General features: G+C 32.5%; 3 protein-coding genes and 1 non-coding gene across 5 annotated transcripts; 2 read left to right on the forward strand and 2 right to left on the reverse strand.

The window, feature by feature from the left end:
- Positions 1 to 4,217: 4,217 nt before the first annotated feature.
- Positions 4,218 to 9,024, reverse strand: LOC100791603 (cell division cycle protein 48 homolog). The gene is made up of 9 exons (XM_003521355.3): positions 8,864 to 9,024; positions 8,571 to 8,736; positions 7,742 to 7,970; positions 6,346 to 7,112; positions 6,035 to 6,256; positions 5,811 to 5,882; positions 5,427 to 5,708; positions 4,932 to 5,291; positions 4,218 to 4,812 (listed from the first exon to the last, which is right to left on the reverse strand). The coding sequence occupies exons 1-9, from the start codon at positions 8,890 to 8,892 to the stop codon at positions 4,513 to 4,515; spliced, it is 2,427 nt and encodes an 808-aa protein (XP_003521403.1). The 5' UTR covers positions 8,893 to 9,024; the 3' UTR covers positions 4,218 to 4,512.
- A 1,307-nt stretch (positions 9,025 to 10,331) lies between these two features.
- On the forward strand, positions 10,332 to 14,268 carry LOC100792127 (membrane magnesium transporter homolog). 2 transcript variants are annotated; one of them, NM_001253057.3, is made up of 4 exons: positions 10,332 to 10,802; positions 10,890 to 10,942; positions 11,023 to 11,123; positions 13,101 to 14,268. In NM_001253057.3, the coding sequence occupies exons 1-4, from the start codon at positions 10,730 to 10,732 to the stop codon at positions 13,192 to 13,194; spliced, it is 321 nt and encodes a 106-aa protein (NP_001239986.1). In that variant the 5' UTR covers positions 10,332 to 10,729; the 3' UTR covers positions 13,195 to 14,268. The 2 variants fall into 2 exon arrangements, with proteins under 2 accessions (NP_001239986.1, XP_025983472.1); XM_026127687.2 differs by lacking the exon at positions 13,101 to 14,268 and adding an exon at positions 11,764 to 12,183 and having other exon boundaries at positions 10,423 to 10,802.
- Positions 14,269 to 15,292: 1,024 nt separating this feature from the next.
- On the forward strand, positions 15,293 to 15,365 carry TRNAA-AGC (transfer RNA alanine (anticodon AGC)). The gene has a single exon. It is a non-coding gene; the product is annotated as a tRNA-Ala (tRNA).
- A 3,250-nt stretch (positions 15,366 to 18,615) lies between these two features.
- LOC100816234 (auxin-responsive protein SAUR32) lies at positions 18,616 to 19,920 on the reverse strand. The gene is made up of 2 exons (XM_003520605.5): positions 19,539 to 19,920; positions 18,616 to 18,980 (listed from the first exon to the last, which is right to left on the reverse strand). Exons 1-2 carry the CDS (start codon positions 19,856 to 19,858, stop codon positions 18,839 to 18,841), a joined length of 462 nt encoding a protein of 153 aa, XP_003520653.2. The 5' UTR covers positions 19,859 to 19,920; the 3' UTR covers positions 18,616 to 18,838.
- Between the last annotated feature and the right edge of the window lie 1,087 nt (positions 19,921 to 21,007).

A 21,007-nucleotide genomic window follows, 5' to 3' on the forward strand; every position in this document is an offset into this window, starting at 1 on the left:
CCTATATGCTTAATGAACCTAATTTTATTAAACAAATCCGTGTCTTAGTTGTATATTTGCGGCTTACTCTAGCCATAATTTTGTAGATAATTACGTAAGTTTACATTCTTCTAGATTCTAGACATATCTTTCATAAACATCTATAAGTATATTTGAAGAAAAAAGGCAGTGTGACTAGACTTTGCCGCACAAAAGTTTATAAATGAAATGGTGTGACATGATAGAGAAACGCAAAGAACACCCAATTACCTTATCATAGGTCTAAAAAGTGAATGAGGATTCATTATTAGGACTTGAGTTTCCACATAAGACTGCCCCTCAAAAAGTCATTCACTCAAATCAGTGCACAACTAATATCTTAGACTCAAATCATGTCTTTACCCAAAATAATATTGGACATAGAGGAAAAAGAATTGTTTTTTCTAATTCGTGTACACCACACCAACCCTAAGCCTACAAACTCGTGGCTTGTTTTCCATTGAGGAACATGAACCCTGTTTCTCCCGCAAACCTTGACTTGGGCCATTGTGCAAGTCCCATCGTTAAGCATGTGACCCGGTTAATTTTACTCAAACAAATATTCCAATCACTAACCCACTTGGAATGTGATGCGAATACGACATTTTTGTGTCTTTATTTTCCTAAACTTTTAATGATAAGTGCACAGGGCTTGCGGATAAAGGGGAAGACAACAGGAACCAAATAGTCAAAGAAAATAAAATAAGAGAAAAAGAGAGAAAAGGTTACAAAAGCTTGTACAATTTTGTTTTTTTTTTATTATTATGTAGTATTGCATCATTTGTTTGTTCAGAAAGAAAATGTTTATTTTTTCTTGTACACCCAACATTTTGTTATTTTTAAAATTATCCTTGACAAATTTATGAATTCGTATGGATCCATACGAATTAATTTAAAATTAATGATCCATGCAAGATTCGAATATATGACTTTCAAGTTAATATCATAATCCTCTAACCAACTCAGTTAATAAGCTAATTAAACATATTAGAACAAAATTAATTATCAAAAAAATTATTTTGTAAATTTACATGTGCATTAAATATACATTAAAAATTTTAGTGTTATATATAATGACATTAATTATTTTATAACATAATTAACCTATTAGATCAATTGGTTATAATGTCATGTAAATAAGGTGAAAGCCACGGGTTTGAATCCTGCATAGGCCATTAATTTGTAAAACATATGGATTACAAATTTGCAAGTTTAGAATCTAAAAGTTTTCCAGGGGTAATTTTGAAAAAAATGAAAAAGTGTTGGGTGCACAAGCAATTTTTTGGGTGCGCAAAGTAATTCACATTAAAACTAGAGGAAAAGCTAGGAATTACTAGTTAAACGGAATTACTTTCGGGCCATGAATAAAGCCTAGGGCCCATTGGAGACGGTAAATCTAATGTCCGAGGATTTTCATTTTCTTAAGCCCAAAGATATTAAAACTATGATTTGCCGACCATAAATATGTACGAATAGATACTTGCCTGTCCTTGGGTTTTTCTTTTTGTTACGGAGAGATTGAGGTTGTTTTATTGTGTCTTGGATTCTTTAGCACTCAGCAATAAAGCAAGCTGGGTTTGGATGTTTATTTATGGTTGGTTTTATTGTATTACTGGGAGGGTTTCTCTTGGGCCCTTGTTTTTGTTAGTGGCCCATCTTAGTTCATGCTGTGTTGAAGCTGTTCTCATCGGACCAAAAAAAATCAGATTTGCCGGATCACAATAAGCACCATATGCACTTGGTAATTTGAAAAAATTGTTGACTAAACTATATCTTTTTGTCGAGTAAACTTGTTGAACAATTAATTTAAAGAAATTTTTCTTTAAGAAAAAATAGTTGTTTTAGCATTTTTAGTTCATTAGGTATTGTAATTATTTGATTTAGGTCGCACGAGTTTTTTCTCATTTACAATTAACCTTCTTCATCATGCTTTCATTCAATATATAATAAACTTAATTGACGTGATAAACTAAGCATGGCATGATAATGAGTAAGTACATTGTACTAGCTATATTAACTTAAAAAGTTATATTGACTTAATTATCGTGTTTTGATGATACTTGTAGGTAAATTATTTTTTTATGACAACAATGATAAATAAGAGGAATGTCTTATCCTTCTAAGTAAAATTAATGACATAAATATTAGATGAAATTAGGATAAAGGGATTTGTTTGAAAATGAGAGAAAACCCGAGGATTCAATTGGCACGATTTGAACCTAAAAAACCAAAATAGCATAATTGCGATATTTAAAATCTAAAAACGGAATTAAGCCCATTTCATTTGCAAATGTTTACTCAAAATTAGTTGTGTACAAATGAATGTGGTGTGTTTGGAAATTTGTGTAGATTTATTGGTGTTTGACTTAACGTTACCTAAATATAATCAGTGTTACTTGAAACAGAATTAACTTTTGCATCTTTCTCATCTATACCATATGATTTTTTTATTAACAAATATTAATTATTAAATTTTGTTTACCAAAAAAATCGAATCCATAATTTTTCCATCATTTCTTTCTTTCTTAACCATTCAATTAATCTTATATTTCCACGATATAAAATTATTGACACACATGATTTAAAATTTCAATACAAAAGAACACCATTACAGTGAATAAAAGTGTAAAACTGCAATTTGAAATTTTATTTGTATCGAAAGTAATTTTTTATTGACGGGTGTTATTTAGCGTGAGTGGAATTTACTAGAATAAAAAGTTAAATACCTGTTTTTTGTTAAAAAATATCTATCTTGTTTTTAAATGCTGGGAAAAAAAAGAAAATAAAAAAAATAGTAAAAACAAAAGAGTTAAGCTCTTATAACAAAGACTTCATTGCATCATAGTAAAAGAGGGGATGCAATGCGGAGAGAAATAAGTAAATTACCTCCAAAATAGCACTTTTCCTAAAAGAACGTTTGAAGTGGGAAAAAAGAAAAACACAAACAAAATGAGAAATGCACGGTAACATACTAACATGATCTTTACAATTTAAAGGAAAAAGAAACAATACAAGTTGCGATGAATGTGTGCTTATCTCGGACATGTCGGTCTTTGCAAATCCGAGCAGACAAGCATTTATTAAACTAATTAGTGTTTTTGCCTGGAATATGGTATATCAACTATGAGAAAAGATAAATACTACGAAAATAATAAGTTATGAAATAGCACAAATTAATGTGCAAAAATTTCATTAGAAACCAACGTTTATTGGCAAAAAAATAAAAAAATAAAATCAACCGTTTATTTTATCGTATTCTTTATGATTTTTGGTACTTGGTCCATTTTGCTAAACATTATTTTACTCTCAAAATTGGTTTAAAAGGTAGTATTTTTTTGGTACATTCAAAAAACTAGTCTCGAGTTCTGGAAAACACACCTATCCCTCAAAAAGATGCAGAATGTCAACCCAAATTCTGCTTAAATGATTCTTTCATGCATATTCAACAATCTCATATAATTGGGTTTGCATCGAATATATATATGATTTGGTGCTTCATTCCGAGACAAACCAAAGCAAGAACCGGAAGTCCGGAACAATTTTTTTCCTTTGCTTTGAAACTAACCCTCAAGCTAATTATCAATGACAATAAGTATTTAAACAACTAACATTACGGATATATTTTACCTGATTAATAAACTAATAGCCGTTGGGTAAATGCAAATTGAAATAAAACTCGCCATATACAGAAATAATTTATTGGGCTAAAAATATTCAAAACAGATCAAGAATGCATTTGGTGCTAAAAAAGGGGCAAGATTCCTATCTGACAAAATTTCCTACTTCTCAAAAAACAAACAGCTAAACACTAATTTATTAAACTGTAAAAAAAACGTTCTATATTGTTTTCATGTAATTTTCTTCATCTATAAACAAGAAATCATTATAATATCATTTTTATTTAAAGATCAGATGCTTATTAAAAGATTAAAGGATAAGCTTTATTAAATAAATGGCATAGATTTTAAAAGAGTAAAGGGAAATTTTCTAAAATAAAATAATGGAATATAACCTATAAGTTCATGCTCTACAGCGAATAACATGGTAAAACACTAAAACGCTATGTAAAGAAAATCATTTCAGACCATCCATAGTGCTACGAGTAAAGAACACAGACAAAAAGCTACCAACAAATTTCCTATACAATATAATTTGCATGGGAAAATTTGGGTATCCGTTAAAATCTCATGGCACAAAAATAGCATAAATTTGTGTGTAAATTATGTCCATATAAAGTGTTATACACTTGGAAATTGAGCAGCAAAGCTACAAAAGCTGTCAAGTAATACAATAAAACTGAAATAAATTTTTGTCAACTTTCGAAGAGGCTCGAACCTAATGCTCTGGCCATATGAACAAATGCCGTTTGCAAAAACAATAGACAATAATAATCCAAAGGAAGCGTTTACAGACCTCATTTGCATACACGAAATGAGAAGTAGATAATTAAGATAGCACGGCATATACGAACAAATAACAGGCATACAAGTTTATCTAATTGTAAAGATCATCCTCGTCAGCTCCACCAGCAGAGGAAAATGGGTCAGATGCAGCAGCTGTACCACCGGCGGAGGTGGAATCTGCAAACCTGAACTCACTTCCAAATCCTCTAGACTGCTGTAATGTTTGGGCGAATGCCTGGTACTTGCGAATGTCAGCATCGCTAACACTCCTTCGAGCATATTTCATTGATTCCTCAAAATGAGCAGCCTTGATTTCTGCTATTTCATCTTCAACATCATCCTCTTCCATTGCTTCAGGGTTATCTCTTTTCCTCCTTTCTCTCTCAATGTCCTGGCAAGAGTCATTGTTAAAGAACAAAATCTTTATTAATTCAACTTTTACAACAAATTTTATAGTTGTTAAATGTCCTTAGTAAAGGAATACAGAGAAAAAGGTGTCCAGAACAGTACCTTCTCAATGTTCTCTCTAATGGCATACTTGCACGCACGCTGGCAAATCTCCGTGATATCAGCACCACTGAAACCCTGAGTGTACTTTGCAAGTGCTCTAAGATCAACATCTTTCGACACGGGGGATTTCCTCAAGCAGGCTTTAAATATCTGATGACGGGAATCCTCATCTGGGAGGGGGATATAAATCAACTGGTCGAGACGACCAGGACGCAGAAGAGCTGGGTCAATAATATCTGGTCGATTAGTGGCCCCAATGATGAACACAGTTTTCTTTGCCGACATTCCGTCCATTTCTGTAAGCAGTTGGTTCAAAACCCTGTCAGCAGCACCACCAGCATCTCCGACACTACTACCCCTCTGCAAGACAAACCAAGGCAAATAGTTGAAGACTGATAACTATAAAAAGACAATAATAGTTGTCTAGACATAAATATTTTGAAACCAATGAATTTTGCCCAAAGTCCTAGCTTGGTAACCTTGAGTGGTACAAACCTGAGTTGCAATAGAGTCAAGTTCATCAAAGAATAGGACACATGGAGCAGAACCACGAGCCTTGTCAAAAATTTCCCTCACATTAGCCTCACTTTCTCCAAACCACATTGTTAGTAGCTCAGGACCTTTGACACTAATGAAGTTTGCTTGACATTCATTGGCAATAGCTTTTGCCAAAAGCGTTTTACCACAACCAGGAGGTCCATAAAAGAGGACTCCCTTCGAAGGTGACATTCCAAACTTCTCAAATTTTTCAGGGTGTTCCACTGGATATTGAACAGTCTGCAAAATAGAACAGTATAAAAATCCAGAAGCAGAAGAAAGAAAACAAGTGCATCAATGTAACAGCATTGATATCTTCCCAGCTTCAAATGCTCAAATTACCTCTTGGAGTTCCCTCTTAACATTTTCAAGACCACCAATATCTTCCCAGCTGACATTGGGCACTTCAACAACCTGGTACAAGAAGCAAAGTTAAAATTAGAGAAACAATAAACTTAGGAAGATGCAGTCACAAAAGGTAGCAAATAGAGTCAGAACAAGAGAATAGATGCTTAATGGTTAAAACTTTCATAAAAGAAACATTTAAAATTGCTGACAAAACTTACCGTTTCACGTAGAGCAGAAGGATTGCTTGATCCAAGAGCAGTCTGGAAATGCTCATTTGTCACTGCCATGGAGTTCAATATTTCAGCATCAATTGTCTCATCTTCCAAGTCAATCACATCCATTTTCTCTCTGATGCATTGAAGTGCAGCTTCAGTACACAAAGCAGCTAGATCAGCACCAACATAACCATGAGTATCCTTGGCTATTTTTTCCAAATCAACCTGCAAATGACAAAATGGCCAAATATCTTTCAGGATTCAGAAGATTTAAATCAAGCCAAAACATAAGGGAAAAGGAATTTCAATATTACATCTTCAGCAAGTTTCATGTTCTTTGTATGAATCCGAAGAACCTCAAGACGCCCAACTTCATCAGGAACTCCAATATCTATCTCCCGGTCAAATCTTCCAAACCTCCTAAGAGCAGGGTCAATGCTGTTGGGGCGATTAGTAGCTCCAATAACAATTACATGAGCACGTGATTTAAGACCATCCATGAGGGTCAAGAGCTGGGAAACAATCCTCCGCTCCACTTCACCATGAGTCTTCTCCCTCTTTGGAGCTATCGAATCTATCTCATCGATGAAGATGATGGATGGCGCATTTTTCTCTGCTTCCTCAAATGCCTTCCTCAGATTGCTTTCACTTTCACCAGCCAGCTTTGACATGATCTCAGGTCCATTGATGCAGAAAAAGAAGGCACCAGTTTCATTTGCAACTGCCCGAGCAATTAAAGTCTTACCAGACCCTGGGGGTCCATACAACAGAATTCCTTTTGGTGGCTTAACACCAATAGACTTGAATAACTGTGGGTGCCTCAGTGGCAGTTCCACTAATTCCCGAATCTGTGCCATTTGCTTTCTTACACCACCAACATCATCATATCCAACCTCGTCTAATCTATTCTCATCTTCCCTTTTAACAGGCTCTCCTTCACAGAAGATCTCTGTGTCTGGAGCGACAACACAGTACTCAGAAGGGTCAGTTTCAATAACCTTGAATTCAACACTTCTCATCCCCCCTCTCACAAGGAAGAGGTCACCCTTCCTCACTGGTCGATATGCCTCTAGGAAATAAGCTACAAAAGCAAAACTGAAGTTAGCATTCAAAATAAATTAGAATGAAACAAGTTTAAATGTCGATGAGTGGGGTAGATGCCAATGAAAATAACAGAGCAAAAGATTCAACAATGTCCTGTTGTCATTTTAACATTAATACTTACTAGAGAATTTTTTGAGTAACCAATGTTTAGTATGACGATAAAATTTAATCCTAGATATTTTCATAAGCATGGAGACTGTGCAACAACTCAAGATGTAGAATCACCTATCATGTATATAAAAAACACATTCTTGGTCAACTCATTATATTGAACATCCCATAACACAAGGAAGCCACTATATGAGGATTGTGAATTGTTGGTGATTGGGATAATGATAATTCCTTCCCAGCGATCAATTATTTGTTAGTTTTCTCTTGAAATGCAATCAAGTTATTACTGTTGAAGACAATCATTGCATCAAGTTCAAAACAAAATTTATCACCAAATAGGATCAAGTGTTATTACTAAATATCATAAGATGAACTACTATTTAATTTCAAGCCTTTCCTAATCAAAGAAGAAAGTTGTACAGAAAATATACAATCCATAAGCAAAAGAGAAAACCTTTACAGGGTCCAGCAAAACACAATGGTGTAGTAACTCACGTTTTAAGTAGGCATCAAAGAGGTTTCCTGTTACTCCTTCAATAGTATCATCCACAGGAAGAATGTGGACTCGCTTTCCATATTTGACATCAGGACACTGATGCACTGAAACAACATCTCCAAGCCTAACCCTAAGGTTGTTTCTTACAACCTTGTTCATTCTTATTTTTGGTTCCTCGCATGTCTCATCAGCAAGTGCGATACATATTGTATCCTTTCTTTTTTTCCCCTAAAGGATCAAACATAGAAAAGAAACATAATGATTATATAGGGAACAAGTTATCCTGAAGGAAAAAATGAAACAGCTCAATTATGTGTAGAGTATGTTCATTACGAAACACGCAATGGGACAAAACTAACGATATAGAACGTCCCCTTTTCAAGTCAAATTAAGCAAAAAGAAATTACCAGAGGTATTTACATACAAATTAGTTACAACTATAAGTGAAGGCATTCAGCACAGAATGTTAACAATCTGTTTCAAGCCACAATAATCAGCACTGTTCTCTCTCAGTCCCACCCCTCTCTAGATACAAAACAAACAAACAAACACAGCCTCTCATACCAAGCAAACAAGCATGAAAAGCAGTTACTTTCTCTTGTGCCCAAACCCTAATAACCATCATCCTTAGAAGTAAAGGGAACACTATGTTAGCTAACAAACACTAATACGCAATAAAGAATTCAAAATACAAAAAACGTATTTTTATCCCCAAATAAACAAATACTTCCATCCTTAAATCAATAATCACAATCTACAAAACCTAATTCTCTCACAACCACCAAACACAGTGTAAAACACCATATTGCAGCACAAAACCAGAAATACCTTGATCAAGATGGTGTCACCACGAAAAAGTTGAAGTTTCTCCATGGTATCAGGATGAAGCGCGACAACAGAGTTGTCGTCGTTGACAGCTTCATCAACCACGAGCCGATTCGGAGCCTTCTTACGCTCTAATATGGCGGTGCTAAAATCCCTTTTTGTGCCCTTTCTGAGAAACAATTCAAACACAACCAGGCAACAAACATCGCACAATCAGATTCATCGAAATCGAAAACAAAAATAAGCAGTTAACGAAGAATTATCACGAAAAGAAAAGAAAAAAGTAAAAGCCGTACGCGTCAGATGATTCAGGTTGACTGGCCATGGCTGAAGAAACAAGTGTTGGTTGGTTCTTTGCTCTGCAGAAGAAAAGGATGAATCCGCAGAGACGTGTAGATCTGAGCGAGTTTGGTTTGATATTTATTGGTGGGTTTTGCTCCGTTTCTTGTTAAGAAAGAAATACCAGTGACTTTTTTTTTTTTCTTTTTTTTTTTTTCCTGTTTACTTCGGGTTAAGTTATCGAATCAAAATTATATTTTCATCAACTATATTATATCTTGCAAAGATTTGAAATTATGGTCGTTGAATTTGGTGAGCTTCCTCTATCTAAATTTATCGTATAAAGTATTATTAAACTTTATTTTGTTTTTAGATGCTAAAAGATAATTGATTTGTTTGAAGACAGTCAAAGATAGATTTTGCTTTCATACATATTTATTAAAATGATAAAATACATTAAATTTCTCTCATGTTTATTTAAAGATTGTATATTTTCATAAAGGATAGATGGGATGAAGAAAATATTTGGTGTTAGAGTAATGAAGGATAGCCGTTTGCATAAAGATTATGAGGTGAATAAAATATTTTTCACTTTGTTCTTTGGGATCTCTTTTTTATTACAAGTACATTGGGTTTGTTCGAGTAACTAGTAGAGGGTATTTTTTAAATTACGAGAAGAATACGTCTCGCAATCGATAAAAAAATTATGATATAAGATTTTTAAATTTTCATCACGTTAATAACTTTTCTTTATTAAAATATTGATTAGGTTTTATAGATTTTAAGCATGTTAATGTTAATTTAGTGATACAAATTTCATGTCTTGAAACAATCAATTCACCTAAAAAACAATTAATTCAAAAATCTATCACAAAATAAAAGTGATCATTATTTTAGTATAACTAAATTGACTCAAACCTAAAAAAATACCAAAATCATTTTTTTATTAGATAAAAGAACAAAAATGAATATTAAAAAATAAGATAAAAGACTAACGGTATAATTTAGCCCAATTAATTCAACGAATTTAATGATTTTTCAATGTATTTGTCTAATTTTTTTTTTGCTTTTTAAGAAACAAATCTCACATGTTTCTTAAAAAAACAACTTTTTAAAAAAGTTTAAACAAACTTGCTCTTATTAATTCTTTTAATAAAGCAAGTAGTTTTTATTTTTTTATATATTTGTATAAAGTTTTTTTTTTTTAAAAAAAAAATACTGATTCGTTTAAGAAGCAAATATTGCACCAATAATGTTTTGACTTAAAAAATGATTTCAAAAAATCTTTTTTAAAGTAAATTTTTAAAAAGTTGATAGACAAAGACACTATTGTTTTTTTTATAACTGCTTATTTTGTTAAAAATATTACAGTTTAGACAATTTTTTATAGAAAAAACCAATTCAAACAAATTTATTAAAAATGTGTTCCTTATAAATAAATAAAAAAACTGAAACAAACGGATCCTCCACCTTCTTGTTAAAAAAATCACTTTCTAATTTTTTTTTTTAATTACTTCTTTTAAACCTATACAAACTGCTCAAAATCATGCTCCAAGAGAAGAAAAAAAATCGATGAAGTTGAAAGAATTTTATTTATTTGTTTTGCATGTTTTATAAGCATTGGTAGAAGAATCTCAGTGACAACTTTAGTAGATTTTTTTTCCTAATTATAAATTTTTTATTATAAGATAGAACTCGAGATTTTATTATAGAAAATTGAGTTGAGTATTATTCCGATCCACTACCTGGGTTATATTTGTTTTGCATTTTGAATTTTCATTTACATTTTTTTACATAAACATATATACGCGCGGGTAATGGGTGAAGCTGGAATTGAAATCCTTGTGTAGTTGTTGCAGTGGAAGACAAAGAAGATCAAATAAATGGGTCTAGCTTTAACCGTCGGATTCCTCGGCCTTCTCATTCTATTTCACGCCGCTTATTCAACTATTCAGTGTATCCTAAAACTGATTATCAAACTAGTTTTGCTTTTTGAGTGTTGGGGATCTTGGATCTCAAATTTGGGTCTGATTTTTGTTGCAGACAGGGGCGTGTTGAAGATTACTGAAGAAGAGTTTTCAGGGCTTCCATTCGAGGTTATTTAATTTACATTTCAACCTAGGGTTTTGATTTCATGTAATCTATCTAATGTTTTTGGGAATGATGATTGATGCAGGTGGTGATTGAGCTGTTTCTTGGATTGCTGCTCTGTTTTTGGACTGCGCTCACTGCCCCGGGGAAGTTTCTATCCATACACCCTCACTCTGAGGAGAACAGGTAACTAACTTAATGCTAGGATGTTGTAACTTGTAAGTAACTGTAATGAGATGAATATGAACTGAGGAAACTGATTGTGAATTAGCATCTCTTCATTCTGTGTAGTGTACTTGTTTGGTGTAGAGGTGGTGAATGGTATTCTAGGGGAATTAATTTTGGAATTATCAGTTTTGGAAGATTGAGCTTTATTACGTTAGGAAATATAGCTGACTAACTTAAGTTGCTCGAATTAAGTATTGTTTTGTTTGTGGGTAACTTTGGTCTTGAACATGGGGAGGATTGAGGCTATACAGAAATCAAAATAGAGAAGGTGCTTAAGTTAAGAGGAAATTAAAGAGTTTCACTGAAAACCTTATGCATTATTAAGCAATAAATATTCAAAATCAACTTTGTGACACCTTACATGCTAGTAGTTTGGAAACAGATGGATGTAATATTTCTAGGGAAGATGCAAGAATAAACTAACAAATATTTATTTTGTTAGGGATAAAATGAACATATAGAATCTTATGCTTGGTAAATAAGATTGCATTATTGAGCAATTTGGGCTTTGTCCTGTCTTACCTAACTATATATGACTGTAATTTTATTTAATTAGTTCTGCATTTTTTCATCTCAAACTATATGCATAATTTGTCAGGATTGTGCTTTGTCCTGTCTTACCTGTACCTATCAAATCCATGGGTTTCTATCATGCTATATGAAGCTGATGCCTTACTTGATGGTTTAGAATGAAGATTCTGGGAGGGATGGTCTGGGTGGATGAACCCAATAATTGTTAATATATCTTTATTGATTTGGCAAGGTATCAGGACCTCATGTAAGTCTGCTTAATAGACAGTTAGGAGGCACATGGGCCAATAAAAATAAAAGGGGAGAGGAAAGTCAGGACAGTTGGGGGTTGAGGGTTGATTGAAAGAGTTAGTTGGAGGAGAGCTCATGTCTCTTGAGTATCTGGAACAAGGGGGCTATTGCATCTGCACTTTGTAGTTTGTATCTTCATTCTAGCCTCCGATCTTGGATTTCTGTCAATGAACCCTATTTTTTCTTTCTATATTCTGATCCAGTTCTATAACAAGGGTCCATCAATTTGCTATGGGCCATTTTAAGTTACTCCTGTTAGGTTCTTGATTCATATAGAGGCAGCTGGGTTTGATTTGACTAATATACTCATCAACATTATTCATAAAAAACGAGAATGAAAAAGGGGAATTTTATACTTCAACAAGAATGTGTATTCATGCTTCAACACATCAACCATTGATTACCCCACTTTAGTATTACGAGGGATAAAATTCTTACACTAATTTAAACTTAATGCTTTTTGGACACCACTTTTACCCCTATCTTGTTATTATTGTATCTGTTGTTGTTACTGTTGAGTTAATGTGCAAGTGAGATTTAATGAGAATATATTTTATAGTAACATGGGACCATGCTTTAAGAGTAGTGTGCTAAACAAAAAAAGTGGTGTTCAAAATGTTGGTCATGCATCATTAGTATATGGTTAATTAATCCATAGGTTCCTATACTTAATTTGGAAACTTTTCAAATATGTCCTTATAGATTCAAAATTTTCTTAATGGAGTCCTTGAATCAAGCCTACCTACTGTTAGAGCTCTATAGAGACCCAATTAATTCATTTACAAATTTTAATTTAGAGGGACCTACTTGAAAATTCATAAACATATAGTGATCTATGTATTTATATAAAGGGACTTATTTGAACATTTCTTCTTGGAAAATATTGTAATTTCTGTCTTTGGTTGTATTTTTCCCATAGTTTAGGGATATGCCTTCATAAGGTTTGTCTCTGCTATAATTTAGAGGGACCTACTTGAAAATTCCTAAACATATAGTGATCTACGTATTTATATAGTGATCTACGCAGCCATTTGCTCTGACTCTGCTGGCAAATATCACATGTTATGGAACTATTTGGATCCCAATAACCAGAGTTTGTCTCCTTGGATGCAGAATTGTCTCTTTACCTGCCAACCCAGACTTCATGATCTTCAACCACCGAGGCAAGGTCTTTCCTGTGGAAATGGATTTGAAGCTGAGACAATGAGAACTATTGGATCAAGTGTCTTTATCTCTCACATGAGGAGGAAAATGTTTACACTGAAAAATTAAAGAATTGGGATGTAGATTTTGACCGTTGGTTGATTTATGGGTTTTGCAGTTTCTTTTGGTAGCTTGGTCACTTGCCCTGGTAATTTTGGCAGGATGTTGTTACTTGAGTCAATTGATTTGGCGAAGCCTCGGGTTAACTTGTTATAGGAGTTATATAATTAGACTAGAATGAAGTGAAGAGCCATGCTTAGCTAAGCAATCAGCTGACATATTCCCTAATTCAGTGTATGTAATTACGATGTGAGATGTAAACTAACTTATGTAATGAACAAACAAACTGAACTACTAAAAAAAGGCATCAAGAGTGATTGTGCCGTTAAGTCACAAAATCCTACCCAAAAGATAGCAAGCCCCCAAACTAATAGGCAGTCTACAAACAATTATATACCCAAACTTTTGCTTCTAGTTCTAGCCATTCATCCTTCCTTCTTGACAAAGATGCTCTTTGCAAATTGTAAAATATTCTTCTCCCGATGTCTGATATCAAAAGACTTGAATAAGATTCTTCGCCGTTCCTGGCTTAAAATAAATAATAGAAGGAACCACTTTCGCTTCTTGCCCCAGAGGCCTGAGACAAATCACTCTCGAATGCCTCTAACACACATATCATCCATGTTAAAAGCTTTATCATAAAAAATAAAAATAAAAAAACTTAGAGGGCAAGCCAATTGGAGAAGGATATTCATTCCCCCGTGACTCAGTTTTCTGTAGTATAACATTGTTTTTCAACTCCTCCTTGATCTTGTGCGGCACTACTACTTCTCACAATTGATGAAGGTTTTACCGCTGAACCTCCTTCATCTTGTGCAACCATTGCTGCAAACTCAACAAACACCTTTCAACCTTACTATGCTGCCTTGCCTGGTCACTTCCCTTAGCCTTTCACGAGCTTTTGTGTATGTCATAAACAATTATGCAACTTTTTTTCTTGATTTCTTTCTACACGATGCTAGTGGATTATCACTTATTCGCGTGTACTTTTGGACTTCAAAATCATTCAAAATACAGACACCCTGAAAACAAAAGTAATGAGTGATACAGTTGCTTCGTTTTGTTAATTGGAATATGACCATTGGCTAAGTTGATTGAGATTTTATCTTAGAACAATGCTAAATTTAGCAGGATCTGAATCATGTTGATCGTTCACCTAGAAAACACGGAGAGGTGGAAATATCACTTGGCTAAATGCCTCAACAGAAATGCTTGCAATACAAACGCACTCTTTCCAACGTATATGTTCTTTAATATTGAGTAAATTTAATGTGGTGGAACACATAACGAGGTGGACTCAGATGAAATATTGGAATATATAAAATTCACTCAATAATAAAGAGTATATTCAAAATTGTAGATGTTGGCATTCCTCAAATGCTTAAATGCAAATACAACCTGATGGGAACAATATGTACGGGAATTGGCAGAACACAAGTGATTTGCATAACCGAGAACATCCATTTTGATGAGGCATCTTTTCTAGTTTGCCATGTAACAGAAAGACTAATTTGGTTTAATAGAAATATTTTAAGGAACTAAAATGAAAACCTTTTAAACTTAGAAGATCAAACTAAAACAAATAAGATGAAATATTGAAAGTGTATTTCAGTCTTAAATTTAATACAAATACTTGTTTTGGGATTATTTTTGAGGTAAACTTATTTTTTTAATAAAAATCAGAAAGAAACTTAAAAGAAATTATTTGTACTTAAAAATATGTTTTTCACCGTATAAAGAAAGTGAATTAATTAGGAGTCGGAATTTGCTTACCTCGTTGTATTTTTTAAAACTTATTTTGTATAACATATGTGCGTAAATAGTTGGCACAGGAACATAAATAAAGAGAAAAAAAATATCATATTGTATCCTTTGATACCTTTTGTGGCTTAGTACAAAATATGATACCATTTTGTTAACTTTGTTTCTTTCTGAAAATATGCTTATTACACTCCTTATTTTTCATGTTATCCTTGCTTGGATTCCAGATTTTATTATATATCTAAATATATATTATAAATAATAAAACCAATATGCAGAGTGGGGATGTAGCTCAGATGGTAGAGCGCTCGCTTAGCATGCGAGAGGTACGGGGATCGATACCCCGCATCTCCATTTTAGTAATGTATTAATAATGCTAATTTATCTTTTTCATTAAACTCGACAATTTCTAGAATGTCTTGTATTGTTTGTGAAATTGCCCATGTGAATGTTTTGACTTTTTGGAGTGGCAGTTACTCAACTTAAGATTACAGTTTGCTTCTTTGACTTCCAAGAAATGAGGAAAGAACCAAAGTAAACACAATATTCAGTAACAAACCTCCTCGTGAGATCTAAACATCAAGTCCGGTCAGAATTTTTAGAGGGCCAAATTAAAGACTTACACTTTAATTTTACATATTACACTTGCACTAATAAAAGAATTTTTAGGGAATAAATTTGGTGATCAAAATTTTTGAAAGAATATTGTGTTAATACTATATTAAGTTTAATGTAATAAAATGTGTTATTTTTAATAAAATTATATTTCATTTATTTTATGTAGCATCTATTTATATTTTTTTAATAGTTAAATATAAAAGTGTCTTATCTACTTCTCCTTGAGACAATAAAATCTCACCATGTTAATTCTACACTATTTATAAAAAAGATAGTCTATTAATTTTATGATCTTTATTTGCTGTCCGCTAAAAGAAAATATCTTTAGAGCATATAAAAAAAATCAGGTTTGGTTTCCGTACGTTCTTTGATTCAATTGCAACTGTAAAGGGATAATGGTATATATATTTCTAATGAAAACATTCATATACATATACATTCCTAGTCACACGATAAACATTGAAGATTTTGGCCTAGGTGTTCTAAATATATTTTTGAGCTATTTGAAACGGGACAACTTGCAATCAAAAGTGCCATCGTTTTCACCAAAAAGATGCATAAACATTAATTATGGTCTTTCAGCTTTTTATACATTAACGATGTTTGGAGCCAATGTCACACTATCATTGCATGAAGTTACATTCGGAAATAATAATACTAAAATTTTATATATGCATGCAGATATATCAGAAAAGATAAGCGAAACAGATGAACGAGGTAAATATGAATATGATAATCGAAGAAAAAAATGAATTCTCTGAAAGAAATTATCAAAGAGCAGTAAACTTGTGAAAAGCACTGTATATATTTTTTACAATCTTGAGAAACTTTCTGAAAGCTATTATTAACTAATTAGCCTGGCTAATTTTTTAAATATTCAGTTACAAACCGGTTATCAATCAGATGACACGTGTGATACCTCTACAAGTTGAGGGTTGAAAAAAATGTTAACCATATATATACTTAGTATGGAGATGGAATAATTGAAGATTTTTGCAGAGAGGGCTTTGTTGAACAGGATCAGCAAGTAATTTCATGAGACTCGAGTTGCATCTTTCTCTAGCTAAAAAAATTGAAGATTTTTGGTTTTTTCATACAAGATAAGGTTGGTCGCTATTTGAAGGGTACTCTTGTTGTCACAGTACAAAACAACAGCCATAATTGGTAGGTGCAATATGAAGATCAATAAGGAGCATTGAGGAATCTTATTAGCCACTACATTCATAAGATGCGGAAGCTAAAACTCTATTTCCTGGATCACTAGCAGATAGGTATAGTAGTCAAATAAAACAAGCACAAATGAGATATAAGATTGGCCTAATCATAAAGGGAGAAAAAAAGAAGAGACAAGTCATGGGTGTAAATCTCTTACTAACTATAAAACTAACAAACTAACAACTAGTATTTGTCAATCAAAAAATAAAAATAAAGCAAGTGTGTCCTATTAACTTGTGATATACCTGACAGCATCATAATAGGGGATTGCATCATCTTGGTAAAGATGGTGTCTGGTTCCAAAGTATCCCTTCATAGGCTTGATGCCAAGGTACCGGAGTCAGATAACTAATAAGTCGTGATAGTATTGTCCTTGACATAATAAGGAGATGCCTTCAGATCGAAGAGTTTGCAGCTTTCCAGCCCAAGAAAGAACTTTAAAAGGCCAAAATCTTGAATGCCAAAAGTTGTGTTCAAAGTGCTTTTAACTTCAGAAAATTCAGAAAGTGAATTTTTCGCCAAGACTATGTTATGTTGTCCACAAGAAAAAAAAAAGGACTTAGTAGAATAGTAGTGTTGGTAAAGAGAGAATGGTCAGAGGTAGCTTGGACAAAACTACATTTGAGGAGCAAGGCATGTGAGTTTTCACCATCAATAACAGTAAATGCTAATTTATAACTTAACACATGTATAGTTTTATATAAATATTAGCTAGCAATAGTTTTCTGTAAATTATAATGTATAGTTTTCTGTAAATTATAATGTATATATATTGTTGTGAAATATATGGTGATGCTCAATATGTGAAAATGTAGTTTTATGATTTATAAGATACAAGCAAATATATCTATTTCAATGCGTTTTTTTTTATAAAAAAAAGCCAAACTTTCTACCTTGGTGGTATCATCGATGTAAAAAATTACTAAATCGATTAAGAACTATATATAGAAAATTAACTTTCTAAATTGTTTTTCATTTCAACCGATCTAGAAATTAAGTTTGGAACTTTCTCCATCAATTCCTAAACTGATATAGAAAATAATCATTTTCTACGTGAGCCAATCCCACGAACCTTGAAGCTAATTTAGAAAGTAAAATAACTATTAGTCCATAAAAAAGCCTCTTTTTACCAGAAATTATTGATTTTATGATGTAAGTATAATTAATAAGCTTATTTAAAAAGAATGAATGTTGGTCATGTACACGCCCTAGTTAACTATAAATTGAGCACATAACATACATCTTTTTCTCATAGGTGTTAGTTTAATTAGCGCCATGTCAATCTCTTTCTTGCTAACTTAATATTTAATAAATTAAGGCAGAAGTTGATTGAATAATCCAGACACTAACTTGTCAGAGGAAATCCATAAAAAAGAAGAGAAATGCTCAATATATAGTATGAATTTGTTTCACGAAATGAAGAAAAATGTATATTTAGAAACGCATGCAGGATTTCTATCAAATCCATTATTATTTTACAATTTTGGAAGATTATTATTTGGAAATTGCTTCTTGATACGAAACTATATGCAGTTATGCACAAATCACGAATTGCAGTTACCGTGATTTTTAGTTCATTTTTTTTTAATTTATTACTTCTATCCAATAAAATTCAAATGCATATGTCCGTTTGTGCGTTTCGTGTAAAATCATTTCGTACTAAATAACAACACTCTTCTCGTGACAATGATGCGTACAAGGAAAATTTCTTATTTATACTAAAACTATAGAGTGATTCTCTCTAGCTTTCATCACACATAAGATGCATTATACAGTCTTAATTACATAATGTCTTTTTTTAGGAATTAAATACGAAGTGCTTAGATACATATTAATTGGACAAGGGAGTTTATTTCATAATGTCATACGTACAACCATTGCATACACGACTCTTCTTCCATTTTTTTCTCTCTTCATTATTATACCCTCTACAATAAACAAAAACATATCTTACGAATCGTCCTTGAAGGAACGTTCTTCATTTGTTTTGTTTATTATTTTTTTGACAAATATATGATCTTTTTAATATAAAGTCTGATGTTTATAAAGCTCATAATGCCATGAAGAAACTTGCTTCTGCTGAGGGGCCTTAATACATTTGGAAGGTGAAACATGTCGCTCCCATCCACAAAAGACCTAAAGCAAGGAAAACATTTCAGTTTCTTTTCAGATTCATGAAGTGCAAAAAATTAATAGTACCTCTAGTCCTTAACACAGTTTAAAAAGAATTGATGATTTTTTTTATAAAATATTTTAGAACTTCTATAAAGTATTATTTAATTAATCTTTTTTCATTAGTTTTTATTCTTTACATATTCTAAGTATTTGTATTTATTATTGACAGTGGTACACTGAATAATACTCTTGAATTTTAATATTTTCACATTATTTTTATAATACTCTTGAATTTTAATATTTTCACATTATTTTTATAACAAGTTAATGATTATTAATAAAAACATAATTAGTATATTAATAACATTTTTCAAAAAATTCAAGAAGTCAAATGAATTAATTGTTTTTATTGACTTGTGTGATTATGTGTAAAGTATCTTATAATAAAGATGAGAGATTATAAATAATTAACTAAAGAACATAATAATAAAGGGGTTAGAAATTAATTAAAACTTCATGAGCAGTAGCAAAACAATCAAGTGAAAATGATTAATATAAAGTTAGTACTTAGTGTTTTACCTTTCAGCTTTGGCTCTTGGACCATCAAGAACGTTTTGTAATTCTTGAGGCCTGCAAGGGACTGCAAGTGCTCCCTTTTGCTTGAAACCATACTCCTCTCGAGCCTGGTTCAGTAGTTCCATGAACATAGGATCAGCCAAGTAGTCCAACTTAACAACAAACCTTCTTGTTTCTTCACCCTTGATGGCAAGAACAGCAAAATGTCCCTCCATAACATCTTCTGGCACCAATGTTGCTGCAGCTTCCAGTTGATCTTCGTTGGAGTGAACAAAGAGTAGTGAGACACTCTTTTGCAACTTCTTAACACAAGACCCAAGCATCTTGAAAATTTTATATATCACTCTAAAGTCTTATTTCTATAATGGGATATACAGTGAGCTTCTTGGAATATGATATGATATGGTCTATATATCAGAGTTGGGACACATGAAGTCAAATACACATATAGATATAGGTATACATGGCATTCAATGCTAATATTTGATGGGTCATTGTCTTCCTTCACATAATAGGTAAGGGCCTAGAACTTGCCTTGTCTTACAGTGTACATATGGCTAGCTTGACTATAACATAACCCCAATCTTTCCCGTGCTTTTTGTCTTCAAAGTTATAGCTAGGTTCCTATCAGCAAGATATTTTTCGCCATGATATATAGGCATTACAATATCCAAACCAATTTCATTTTCAAATCATTCAACCTATAGGACTTAGGAAACATATCCTCTTAATTAGCTAGATGCACAATTTTGATTGATTTGAATGTTTTGAAAAGGTTAATTAACAACTTTTAAATAAAGTGCAAAGTCCCTGGTGATTGCTACATTTGTTAGGGTGTGCATAGAACATCATTACAGACTCCTTGCCCTCTGTAAGGGAGTCAACAGAGGATAGATTGACCTATGTTACTGTGTCGGCAAGTTGCCATGTAGTATCAGTTTAACTGTTCCTAGCCGTTCGCAGTTTTAGATTTTTGTTGTTTTTTATTATTCTCCATACCCTCAAATTAAATTTATTGTTTTTGTTGTCGTCTAAAAATGGTGAAATAACTAGTGTGTTTAGTGTTTGAGCAGGTGATCGAGTGTCTGCAAAATTTATTTTAGATAAAGTTATATTGATGTTCAAGTGTTATGATTCATATTTGAGTGTTTAGTTTTAATTTTAAAAAGCAAATTAATAATGCAACTTATTATAAAAAATTGTTCAATGAAAAAGTTATTTAAATTTTCCAACTTGCATTACCACTGTTTCCGTTAAAATGGTATTATTACTACACTCCTATATTTCACTCCTTCTATTAAGTGATTTTCTTGAATTTCTTGAAGTAAAAATGATATATAGAACTTACCGTTATTCTGAAACGTGTTGTTATCTGTCTCCGATTGTTCGTATAAGTTTAGTAATTGGTGAAACTTTATTTCCTTATTGAGCTTCTAGTCATTAACTATTTGAGGTGTTGGTTCTTTTTGTCT

Source organism: Glycine max, chromosome 3 (assembly GCF_000004515.6).
Source record: "Glycine max cultivar Williams 82 chromosome 3, Glycine_max_v4.0, whole genome shotgun sequence".
NCBI classification, from domain to species: domain Eukaryota; kingdom Viridiplantae; phylum Streptophyta; class Magnoliopsida; order Fabales; family Fabaceae; genus Glycine; species Glycine max.